Source organism: Alligator mississippiensis, chromosome 4 (genome assembly GCF_030867095.1).
Source record: "Alligator mississippiensis isolate rAllMis1 chromosome 4, rAllMis1, whole genome shotgun sequence".
Taxonomy (NCBI): domain Eukaryota; kingdom Metazoa; phylum Chordata; order Crocodylia; family Alligatoridae; genus Alligator; species Alligator mississippiensis.
The window spans coordinates 189122629-189135652 of NC_081827.1; the positions used below are offsets into that span (position 1 = coordinate 189122629).

Genomic DNA, 13024 nt, shown 5'->3' on the forward strand with positions numbered 1-13024 from the left:
TCACTGTAAAAAACTAAAACAAAACAAATGTTAATACTTCAGATTGTAAAAATAGCTAATAGTATTAGTATTAATATTATTAATTAGTAATTATTATTAGTATTAATATTATCATTATTAGTGAACCAAAACCTAAGAGCTAAAGCAAATTGGCAACTCTTCCTAAAGTCAGTCAGAACTTCAGAATGTCAGCACTTCACAGCAGCTAGCAGCAGACATACACCTTTTATACATCTTTTTGTATTATTATACATGTGTATGGAGTTATTACTTTCAATACACTGCACTCATTTCACTTATACACCAAAATGGCACTGGCATTTTCAAGGATAATACTGTTCTCAACTAGCGATAAAGACCAAATACTACATGTATCACTTAACAATGACCATTGCTTCTTTGTCCAACAGCATGGATTTTTATCTACTACTATGAAATATAGAGGTTAACCACATTCCTTTCTTTTCAAAGTACTTGTGGCATCTTTCCTGATCTAGTCTGCAAGTATTTAAATGTCATTGGTTACAATCAAGCATTTGGTTCCTTGTTCTAAAGCCTCACAATAAGATATGCATCTGTTCAAGCCAATGAAAGGAAGAGTGGTTGTTTTGCTTATGTCACAGGAAAGCATGCAATTCTCATTGGAGGTAGGAAATGAACTTGTGTCAGGCAGCCTTCAAGAGGGGGTAAAGGGATGCAACATTCCAGAGATGTCTGCTGTGTTAGCTAACTGCATGTGTCCAAGGAGCAGGATCCTTCCTCACCTTGAGAGTATTATGATTGCATTTGATTCGGGGGCTTGTTGTGACATTAAGACAGCACACAGCTGATCAACACAGCACACTGCTCTCAGTAATTGTCTTTGATAAATGACATTTCATCCCCTAAACTGTGCAAACTCTGGCATGTGAAAAATACCAGTTCCTGCCTTCTCTCACATGAAAATTCAACAGTGATTGTATCACTCCATTCCATGCTAGTCCCATTCATTTCAGGATTTGCTCCAAAATGACTTCTCCCACCAAAAAAACCTGGTTTTCAAACACTTCAAGGGTTTGCCTCAGTTCATGTCAAACATTTTATTTCTCTCTGTGTCCACACTCTTCTCTCTGCTTTTCTAGCTCTAGCCTTTCTTTCTGTGTCCCTCCATAAAAGGCCTCCTAATTTCTAAAGTAACCTTCATGTGACTCTAGACATGACTCAGTAGAAAATATCTTATTTCAGATTTCATTGTATTTCAACCCCTAACACTATAAATAGTAATGGAATGCACTGCTGAGTGAAAGTTCATGATATGGGTTTGAAAGTAACAGTACCAGGAAACTAGCATGATCCAATAACTGGAGGTAAACAATAACAAACATGACTACTCCAGAGTTTTCATTGTCATTTTGGTTGTTGATAATTTTTTCCTATATACTTTACCCCCATTGTTACAGACTGTACCTCCAGCATCACCACACAGATCTGTTTGACACACTGGATAATTGCATCGGGGGTTCCCGAGATTGTCACTGCCCGCTCTGTGGAGTTGGGCAGCATGTCCCCCGCCACTTGAACCTGAGCACCTGTTGACTGGAAAAAGCAGAAAGAGGGAGAGAGAAAGGGAGAACAGCAAAATTGAATGTGTGGCAGCTGTAAAAGAAAACATCTAATGATCTATTTCTTTGCAGCTAGCTCTAACTTTAGCATGTTCATTTTTGGTGTGTTAAATGGGTTAATAATTCTTTGTTTGCACATTTTATGCGACTGCTACTGTCCTTTCCTGTGCCACTCTACATAACAGAGGATAGATATTGCAATCCTCCTCCTCTTTTGAAGCTAAATATAATACCATGCTAGCACTGACAGGAACCTATATCACTTGCACAGCTTCTGGTGGCAACTGTGTTGCTGAACAGATATGGCTGGTGACGCAGTATGCATGTAGATACTAACTCCTGAAGCTGCAAAATCAGTGTCATGCAATTGAAAATGTGGCTTTAATAAGTTACATTTATAATCATTTAAAAAAAAAAAGGGTAAAAAGGTCTGCATTACCTCCCTGATTTCTTTAATCTTGGAGCCCCCTTTGCCAATCAGTGACCCGCACTGGCTAGCAGGCACAACCAGCCTCAGTGTTACTGGTGGTTTACTGGTAGCAGTGCTGTTGCTCATTGAGTTGATTATGTCCTTTAGAAGGGGAAAAAGGAAAAAAAAAACAGAATTAAGTATTCTACTGTACAAATGCTATCTAAACTGGCATAAATACATGGGCGAGTTAATGTTAAACCTTGCCTAAAACTCTGTGGTGATCACCTCGTGCTGTCAAAAATAGAAAGCATGACAGTCAACTATTTTCATAGCTGCATAACCATGTATGTCAAACATTTGCAAGGTGCCAGTCAGCATTTTACACTGGCTGCCCATAGACTGTACTGTACCCTTTATTACAGTGGTGCTTACTCTTTTGGCCCTTTGGACTAGGATAACTGATGCGGGACCAGTCTCTCATGGGGTTGACATGCCGAGTTGGGTCTCCTGTGCCCAGACCAGCCCGTGCACTGCCTTGACCCAGCCCCATGCACCCAGACTGCCCATGCTGCCTTAGCTTGGCCCTGTGTGCCTGGATTGGGCTCCATACTGCTCAGCCTGTCCCTGTCCCACCCCAGCCCCATGCACTCAATCTAGTGCACAGGGTCATGCCACCTGGCCTGCAGCCTTTAACACTTCCACCACTCCCCCAACATCAGATTTTTGGATCTGTGGGAAGCCACAAGGACCACATGACAATTCTGCAGGCCAGATCTGGCCTACCAGCCAGGGGTCGAGCACCCCTGCTTTAGCACAGCTGTTTGTAATGCTTTCCCAACTCATGTTGAAGGCACCATTCTTTTTGGTCAACCAATTTGGTGCTTCAGGGTCAGAAAGTGTTGGTGTTATTCACGTGAATGCTATATAACACAGTTCCACCAAGGCACTAAGATCTTTACTTGAAATGCACACATTTTGGGACATCTGGGACTTCATGCTTAGCTTATTTACCATAAATTGTAGCCCTCAAATGCCACGAGATCTTTAAAATATATGAAAGTCTACAAAAATGTTAAAGTACTTCCACTGATCTAAGTTTATCATGGTGAAAAAGTCACCACGTGACAATGATGAAGCACGTTACATTAGAAACCTATTCTTGGGAATATTTAGGACACATTTTCACAATGTCTCCCTGTGCCACCTAAAATTAAGTACAAGATCCCAGGATGAAACACAATTCTTTTCTAGCTAGAGATGTAAGGACACAGTATAAGCTACACTATTGAGCAATAGGAGAGATGTTGATTGCTATATGTTAGCATATTTCCATCAAGCATACAGATATTTCATTCTTATACTCGTACCAGGCTGTCCTACGGAGATTTTACCAGGAAGCATGCAGGTCCAATTAAGAAAGCTGAATTTGCTCTTCACCCCAGAAGGCTACACATAGTAAATCTTTACACTTGACAATGAAAAAGTCAAAGGAAGAGAATTGAATTAAATTTGATGAAAACCCCAAGGGAGATGTCACACTGACAAAGTTAAAAAAAGTGACTGTGTAATGCAAAGTGATGGGATCTCCCAAAGCACACACCACCTTCAAATTATGCCTTGTTGAAGCAATTTTCCTGAAGAATAAAGCTTTTCACACCCTCAAAGGAAAAGGCCACTCTTCATACCATCAAATGCCCAATCCACTGTAAATACAAAGCGTACAACCCTTTCATGTGGAGTGATTCCTATGTCTGCCTTTTCCATTTGGTGAGTGAGCACAGAAGCAGTGAAAAGGGGGTAGGTGGGTATAGTGCACTAAACTGGACCTTAGGGCACTTGACTTCTAGGCCCAGCTCTGTAACTGGTCTGTGACCTTAGATAAGCCACTTTCCCTCTCTGTATGACTTAATTTCCCCATCTGCAACATGGGAATAAAAGAGTCTGACATCTGCTATTGAAAGTGCAATGTAACAGTGAGCTACAGTATTCTTAAAAATCCTGTATTGATAGTCTCAAAAATTCACTCATCTCCCCCTTGAAAAGACAAGGGCAAGCACATCCAGCACCCATACAGGCCTATCCAGTCTACGTTCAGGTACTTAAACCTTGGTTTTGACAGAACAGCTCTAAAAGGAGGAGGGCAGGCAATTCCAATTTTTGTTTCTGTCCTCTTGGTCCTTTGCCTCTCTGTTAAGGCCACCTGAAAGAAAGTAGTTAGTCCTGTACATTGCAAGAAAGCTACACTGCTTGCTGCTAAGAACTAGGCCAAACTGAACGACTCCCTTGCTGCCAGAGTCCAGAAGACCCCCAAGCAGAACAAGCTTGTATATCCTTATAGAGGAAGCTGTGCCAGAATTCATTTGCTTCAGACCTCCTACCCATGGGCAACACTCCTTAGCGGACATCCCTTCTTTCTCCCCTCCCTATCGCTACTCCACATACAATCCTACCTACTCACCATTCCCCCAACCCCACTTGTCCTCTCTACCTTACCTTTCCTTCTCTCCTTTTTCCTCAGCAACTTGGCCCCCTTATAAGGCACCTCTTTGACTGTTCTGGAGGGGCTGCATGGTGTCATCTCAGAGCACCTTCTCCAGCATCACAGCCCATTGGCTCCTCACAGCAGCAGCAACAGACTGCACAGGGAAAGTGTGTAACACCAGTGCAGGCTGGCTGAGCAAGCATTTCTGTCCTGATCTCACTGCCCAAAGCCCAGGCCTACCTAACATTTTGTGCTGCCTCCCCTTCCCATTGCCATGCTGACCCATTACAGTAACATGACATCAGTCTCTTGACATTGCAGCATAATGTTGTAACACTGCCACATGACAATGCCATGGGATTCTGCATTCTGAAATGTAGCCACAGGAATGCACTAAACATCTCCACTTGGCCTGCAGTTATTTTCAGAAGACATTAATGGAGCAGCATTTGACACAGTACCAATCTCAGCCTGAACACTGTCTATTAAAATCTGCTCAGTAATCTTCCTCCAAAGAGGAAGGAATAAAATTTTTCACCTCCTCAAACTTGTAAGCAATCATGGCAAAAGCCTTGAAGATAGCGTCCGTGGGGCCTGTGATGGTCACAATTCTTTCTGGGCAGTTTCCTTCTGAGATGTTGATTCTTGCTCCACTCTGGGGGGAAAAAAAGAAAAAGGAAAGAAAATCTTCTCATGCCCTTTAAGCATCCATCAGTTTGCAGAGGGGTAAACTTAAATCTCAGCTATTGAGAAAGAGGAAAATGCAAGATGCAATTCCATTACCTCAGCTCTCTTCTTACCCTGTACCCATGTGTGCTGCCAATGACTCCACACCAATGGAAGGGTGCTCTGGTGGCATATGATCTATGACCATGGCTTTAGTTCACACATTTTAAAAGAAACTTTTATACTGATGTGATGTATTAGTATGCAAAGAACATAAAGTCCTTAGATAAACGCACTTCTAATGCAGATTACTTGGTTATATTATCAAGTCTTTATTTAGGCAAACTCCCCCTGGGTTCAATGGAGCCTTGCTTGAGTGTAGACTACATAAATATGGATGAAAGTTCTCCGGACATGGCCTGCTTTTATTATCTGCTTACATCCTTCCTAACAGGTGAATCATCTTTAAAACTGATTAAGTACTTAATTGCACATTGTCTCAGACTGAACTAAATATCTGCAAAGCTTTGGGCTACTGTGTACTAAAGCTCCCACCAGCTAAATGGCATGAGCAAGCCCTTTCTATTAGTCTCATGTAGGTTTCATTAGAAGTCACTTCAAACAGCCGGGCTGCTTACCTCCTCACGCATCTTTTTCACAGTCTCTCCTTTCTGAAATAAGAAACAGAAACACAACCATAGTAACATAATCAAACACGTTCATCTTACACTGTATCCCTACTGAAGCTTCTAAAAGCTATTACGTTTCATAAAATATAAACGAAAACACAGAAAGCTCTCTGAAGAGCTCCTGCCCTTTCCTCTATTCCCACATGTCAATTTTTTGTGTGTATACTAGACATTTTCATATGTAAAAATGTCCCCTTTGTACTCTGCAGATCTACTCCCCAAGTTCATTGCAGTCAATACTGCTCACTGTACAAATAATATCATATTCAAATCTATTCAATATCAGTACACACCGAGTTTCTTTCTTTTCCAATTTCTTACTAGCAGCGGAATAGAAGCCTCCATGGAATAAGTTCACAAACACTCACAGCATGTTTAGGAAATCTGGCACTTCAGTGTGTTGTTTAAACGATGTGGTTGATGTCATGTGTACATATGGATTAGTATCTAGAAAGCTATTTCCACTTAGCTATTAATCACTCATTAGGAAAAGAATGGACAAATAAAAGCCAAGTTCAGGAGGGTAGATAACCTCTTTATTAAAATCATTGTTAAAATAATCTCTTCTTGAACACACCTTGTAAATGTATGACAGTATTCTAGAGTATTGATCTTCCAAACTTTCAAAGTAACCTAACTGCACCACGGCATAACACAGAACTTTTTACAGAGGTACAGTTGACCAAATGAGGTTCTATATTCTTTACAGTGAATGCCATCCAACTTGGAATTTTACATCTGTTCACCTTTCTTTTAGGTTTTCCTATTTTTCAATAAAGTTGTGTTGACATGCTTAAATTAGCCCTCATTCCCTTACATTCTCTTACTCTGCTAGTCAAGACTTATGTGCAGGGACAGATCTGGGGAGGGGTACCCTTGTGCAACCCCGTTTAATTTTTGGTACACCCAAAGTTTAAAACCAACTGCCTGGATGTGGCGGCAACATTTCTAATCAGGCACTGCTGAGGGAATCAATTGACTTCATAGCTCATTATAATCTACCCAAACCCTTCTAAAGTCTTCATTCCACAGGTGTTAACAACCCTCTCTTCTTTTTAATGTTCCTGATTTTTCATCAGTCAAGCTATCCTTTGTTCTGCAATTCTGCTGTCTGTCAGCAGCTCCTCTTAATGTTGTTTCTATTTCACTGCCCTGCAGATTGTTTATAACACATTCCAATGAAGTTATATTTGTTTTTGCTTGAATCTTAAATTGACTATACAGTCCCAGGCCCCTAGCATATTAGTAAACTTTCTAGTTTATTTTTAACTAGAGATGAATAAATGTTGTTTTTATATCATGACCATATACATTAGTAGCCAGAGTGATGCAGAAAAGTTGAGAAAGAAGTGACAGTACTTTAGATGGACTTTTTAGGGAAAGCACTCTTTGATCTATTCTCCAAACACATGAGAGGTCTGTCACACAATCAAATCTATAGATCTTCCAGTAATGACAAGACAGAATTAACTGCTATCAGAATGCAGGTTGCAGGTACTGTACATGTTCAAGGCTTATCATCATGGAGTTTCTAAATATGCAAGTGAAGATAAATTACCTTCCCAATGATGCTTCCAACTTCCTACAAAAAAGCCAAAGATAAAGACAATGAAATGACAGAACTATAAGACAATCTAATACAAGCTTTTAGTTAAACACAGGAGTTTGTATGCTAAGTGTGTTATGACTCAGAGATAAAAAAATTAAAGCCATCACAAAAGAAAGACGAGCAGAAGGAGAATTACTTCCTTATTTGAAAGGGGGTACTTACATTAGTTTTACAATATAAAATTTTATATAACCTGCAGAGGTTATAGCTTTACTTGCTTTTTACGTTGCCACATATGTAGTCTTGGCTATCATGCATGCCACTAATCCAGGAAAGCAGCCATATTTAGCACAACACAACTATATGCTTGAAAGCTGTCCTGAATGGGGGCCTATATATCTGACAAGAAAAGCTTAAGTGGTTGTCTGGTATTCTAGAAAAGCTCTTTATGAGGCAACCTATGAACAAACAGCAGTATCATCAGGATATCACAAGCAAAATCACACACAAGAAAATAAATGTCCACTTCTTCAGAAAAAATCTCCTTTAAACAGAACAATGAGGCTCAAATTGGATAACTCTGTTATGTATCACCTCAGCAGCATACCACTCTCCCCCACCGGAGCACCACCACTTCTGCAATACTCTGCCAAGCAAATGAATGGTTCAGCATTCCCAGGTGTTTCATAATGAAATGGAGGCAGCATGGTGCTCTGGGGTTTCCCGATGCTAAAGTATACCTGGCATGAGTTCTAGACAGGTTTGCATGCATATCTAATTAGTGCAGTAAAGCCCAAAGCATGAAAGCAAGAGGAAGGTGTTTCTGTTAAAGCCCTACAAGTTGGGTACAGGTATGGACCTTCCCAATACTGTAATTTAAAGGAGTGGACTTCCTTGAGAAGCATTTCTTGAGTGCTGCATCATGACAATCAAGGGGACCAGCATCAAGAAAGGCAATTGGGATGGCACAAGGTGTTGAAAATTTTATGACAGAAAATCTCTCTTTCCTTCCTTTCCATACACACTTGTGCTTCAAGGTCAAATGTTCTCTGTCAATCTCCTCCACAACCCCGTCTACACAAACATCAATTATAACAACTTATTGACGGTCTCCTTGATACATTTTTACTCTTGTAAATAAGGGGGATGGATTTTTTAAAACTTTGAATTAGCCTAAAAAGGCTGAGAAACAATGCTAAAGTAGAAGAACAATGCCAAAAATGTCAGACTTCAGGTGCAGAACAATATTTGATTAAGTCTCATTCAGAATCAAGCTTTTCAGAGCGCTAGTGATGGGCCAGTCAAGGATACGCTGCTTGGGAGAGGACTGAGGGTCTGCTGCTCTCACAGAAATGCTGGCCTTCAGGTGTCATTGAGGATTACTGTCCTCAGAGCCAAAAGCGCCAGGTACTTGGCTGACTCTTTCTCCTTCACAGGTGCTAGATTTCCTACCCTTCTCATTAATGCCCTGCACTTCTCCCAGGGACAGTCATCCACTGGAGAGGATACATGCACCAACTTAGCTTTAAATGGTCCCCACTTTCTGCAGGGAGGGCTGCACATGTTCTCCCAGAGTGTGGGGCTAGGCTCTGACCCCTGCAATGGCCATTGTACACAAAACAGCATAGCTCTGGCCAGGCATAATCCCTGAGCTCTGCCCTACCATGTCTCAGCATTGCCCAGAGAGCAGGCCTGCTCAGCACCATGCCCTGGGGCTTGCAGGCTTGAGCATATTATTGTACAGCATTTGTTAACATTCTTTGTGGCCCCTCCATCTTGTCCCACTCTGATGCTCGGCCTTCTACTGCAGACAAATGATTTATTTCTAGTCTCCCTCTCAGGACCATCCAGCCTTGGCAGGGAAGGCACACAGCTGGACTCCTCTGGTGGTGCTCTGCAGGGATGTGTCCCTCTCAGGGTAATGGGAGGGATCCAATGCCTGGTGACAGAGGAAGGGGAACTGAGCATCTTTCCCTGTGTATGCTCACATGAGGGAACACTGCCACATGTTTTCTGTAGTGCTCTTGTTCTCTGCTGCCTATATCAGCCCTGGGGATGAATGGAGACTCCAGATGTGGGAACAGACCACCTGGAGACTGCCTGCATTTCTGGGGGGAGGCTGTGGGCACAAGGATGCTCCATGAGTAAGTGTGTGTGTGTGGCACAAGAGTGTGTGGGCAAATGAGTTTGCAGGAGAGTCTCTGTGTTGTCTAGCAAGTAACTATATTTGATTGTTTGTGGGACTATTCCCCCCACTTTTTTTCCTGCTGAACACCATGCAGCCAGCTTGTATTTCCCAGTGTCCTTCATGAGTCCTCTGAGCCAGGGCCACGCGTATCCAACCAGAGTAGTCTTATTGCTCCTAAGGGCTGGCTGGGAAGGAGCAGAGTCTGGGCACAGCTGAACCACTGCAGCAGGGGAAGTAGTTAAAGTGGCACACTCACCTCCCCTGGAGCAAGCATGGAGCACAGCAGGAGCTGTACATCTCTGAGTTCCAGTTCCTTCCCCAGGCATACTGACCCTTGCCCAGGACTATTCCTAACAGCCCAATCAAGTGCTTCCTCTGAACATTTCTTATTTCATTATTCATGGAAATGGAACTGAAATGAAAATAACAAAAAGTGTGTCCCCGTTTACCTTTCCATGCATGAGCAGCCGGATGGTGAGAGTAACATTCAGGCCACCTTCGGAGACTTTTGATTCCATTTCCTACCAAGGTATGGGAGATGAGTGTTAGGTAACAGGGAGGCCCCAAGGCAGGACAAAACAGCCCTAAAATAATATCACCTGCGAAGACAGAGAGGAAGAGCAGTTTTATTACCATCTTCCTGAAGAATGAGAGGCTTACCAGATAATCTCCCTCTTTCCATGACATCTGAACCCCAGAAGCACACCACTTCATTAGAGCAAGCAGCTTCTGAATACAGCCACTGACCTGATGCTCAGGGATCTCTGCACAATCACACTGAGTAATTTTACACTTTCTTTATTATTAACTTGGACTGATAGATCCTGCTTTCCCTTCTTGTGAGAGCTTGGGTCCTCAGTTGGCCTCATTTTCCGGGCTTTGATCTTTCATTACTAGCTCCTTGATCATTAATGGCCTGAGATCTAAAAACTGCCTTCTACAGAACATTAACAGCTGAGTGCCTTGCACACTCGTTGAGGTAAGGTTCAGAGATCACTGACCAAAGGAGTGAAATAGAGCTCTCATTCTTAGCTTTCCTGAATACCCTGGCTTGTCTGCTTGTTTTTGTAATTCTCAGAGGGCATAGGTGTACTGATGTGAGACATGCCTCCTTGCTTGTGCAATGTAAAATGAGATTTCTACATTGCCACTTCCCTAGGAGATGGGAGATGCAGACTGAGACAGAGAGAACTCAAAAACAAACTCTGCCAGTTGTCTTTTCTCCATCTTGCTTAACCCACTCTCTGTTAACTCAGCTTAGGACATGTCAACACTGCCTCTGTGCCACACCTGACAAAGCTGGTATGGAGCAGGCCTTACCCACCAACTCCCATTGTGTGCATGAAAAATCCAGCCAATGTTGCTGCCTTTGAGCAGCCCTGAGTGTATGCACACAAGTATACCCAAGACAGAGAGTCTAAGACCAGTGATGGACACATGCTAAGCACCTCTTTCAGGAGATGGAGCATATATGCATAGGTGGGGAGCCTAGTTAGCTTTGCTTTCTAGAAGGAAGAGTCTAGCTATATTTACGTTCTGTTGATCTATTTCTCTTTGTATTTCTCTACTATTTTTCTTTGTAGACTGCTTAAATAGCTCTCCCTTTCCTACCACTTTGCCAGAACCCTCAACTTCCTACCTCTCCTACAGTTCCCAACATCTCTTTATGTCTCAGCTCATGTAATGTACTTGTCTTCACCTCCTCCATACCTTTCCCTGGACCCTTCATGACTGGTTTCCTCTCCAATCTGCTGGCATCACCCTCACAAGGGTCTCAAGCAGTCTAAGCCATCTTTGCACCTCCACTATTCTCAACTCTGCTAGAAGTCTGATTAGTCCTGACAAAGTACAGTAGCCATTGGGCAGCTCTAACTTACTATCTCTCCCACAATGGCCCCAGGGCTGTGCTTGTAAGGCAAGCAGTGCAGAGGCACTGTAACAGTGCTCTTTCACTTACTTTTACCACCTGGGTAATGTTGGGGGCTGTTTGTCCCCCCTTTATGGACATTTATATTATCAAAGAGGTAAAAAGTGCAGGAAATCAGGGGGAGTGAGCCTCATAGGGTGTCTCTTAAGCTCCCACCCCCACCACACACACACACACTGCATCTCCTATACTCTCATGCCATTTTTGCAAAGAAGGAAAATAAAGCCAATTTTCATCACCCAACCACATCATAATTTACACTGAAATGTCGAAGGTGATGGGGCATGGAGCCTTTGGCCCTCTGTGTGAGGCACAAGCTGGGATTGCAGCATATCAGTGGTTCAGATACCCTCTCAAATCCACACAAGGGCTATGGCAATGCAGTTTACTAAGGAGTCACTTTTGTTATCTTTGCAGCCTGTACCCATGCCTTGCACTTTACACTGTCCACAAGGAAGGTGGACATGGCCAACTAGATGCAGAGCACTTAAGGATGTTGGAGGGTGAGAAATGTAAAGGAATCTCTGATATATAATTTGTTTCTAAATAGTCTAATTAAAGACTAGACAAATAGACACATGCATAGGTACAAGTGCCAAGATTGGAAGAAGAGAAACACAAATCAGTGATGAGTATCTGAGCAGTAAACAGAAGTCCACTTTCTTTGCTCACTGCATGTTCTATCTTGGAAAAGGTCTCCATGGTGAGTGAAAATTAAAGCCCTCTTTACTGAGAGAAGAGAAAACCCATCAGAACAGATTTCAGAGGCCTCCTAATCCTCACTTGTTTAATGCTTTTTATAAATTACTCTATTCCCTTCTCTAAATTAACAGAGCAAAAGCTGCTCACTAGTGGATCCTGATTCTTTCCAAACTGTTACCAACAATCTTTGCAAATAGAAGAACACCATGTCTAGGAGTACAATCTTGCCATAGGCAAAAGACCATGGAGTGCTCTTAGCTATCTGCCAGCTCCATCCATCATACTCTAGTCTGACTGCAAAAGGTCTCTATTCCTCATGCTACATGTGATCTTGGCTACAACTGCAGCACTGAGAGAATATGTACATCCAGGAAGGCTGGTCTTAAATTAGACTGACCTAGACAATGATGGCTAGGTGTGCTGCCCTCTGCAGAAAGCTGCATTCCCCAAGCAAAGGCTGGGATAAGCATAATGCTGGGCCTTTGGAGGAAGGGAGAGAAGGACAAAAGAGACACAGGACACCTCTGGCCAGAAGAAGAAAAGCATTGTTAGGATGGCAGAAGGCAGCAGCCTGGTGTAGCCATTGGAGGGAGCAGCTAACAGTTTCAGTTCTTCCCACTTCTTGAGTGCAAATGGAATCAAAATAGCAGGGTGATTTTTCTATGGACTGTCCATGGTTTAGTCAGGGCAAGGAACTGGACTAGATGACCTTGTGAGGTCCGTTTCAGCTCTGTTTTCCTACAATCCTATGTTAGTGTTAATGCACGATGTAAAATCCCTTCCCCCCCTCATATACTAGATGCTATCC

The 13024-nt window shown here is 42.5% G+C and overlaps 1 protein-coding gene across 41 annotated transcripts in view; it reads right to left on the reverse strand.

Annotated features, from left to right (window-relative positions):
- Window positions 1-13024, reverse strand: part of PCBP3 (poly(rC) binding protein 3) — a 248019-nt gene that overhangs the window by 78417 nt on the left and 156578 nt on the right. For 24 of the 41 annotated variants that reach the window (XM_019492277.2, XM_059727205.1, XM_019492311.2 and 21 more), the window contains 6 exons: window positions 10037-10108; window positions 7409-7432; window positions 5800-5832; window positions 5034-5150; window positions 2041-2172; window positions 1426-1575 (listed from right to left, as the gene is read on the reverse strand). In XM_019492277.2, coding sequence (XP_019347822.1) covers window positions 1426-1575; window positions 2041-2172; window positions 5034-5150; window positions 5800-5832; window positions 7409-7432; window positions 10037-10108 — 528 coding nt within the window. Of the gene's footprint in view, window positions 1-1425; window positions 1576-2040; window positions 2173-5033; window positions 5151-5799; window positions 5833-7408; window positions 7433-10036; window positions 10187-13024 lie in introns of all 41 variants that reach the window. The other 17 variants (XM_019492283.1, XM_019492304.1, XM_019492302.1 and 14 more) reach the window with 2 other exon arrangements.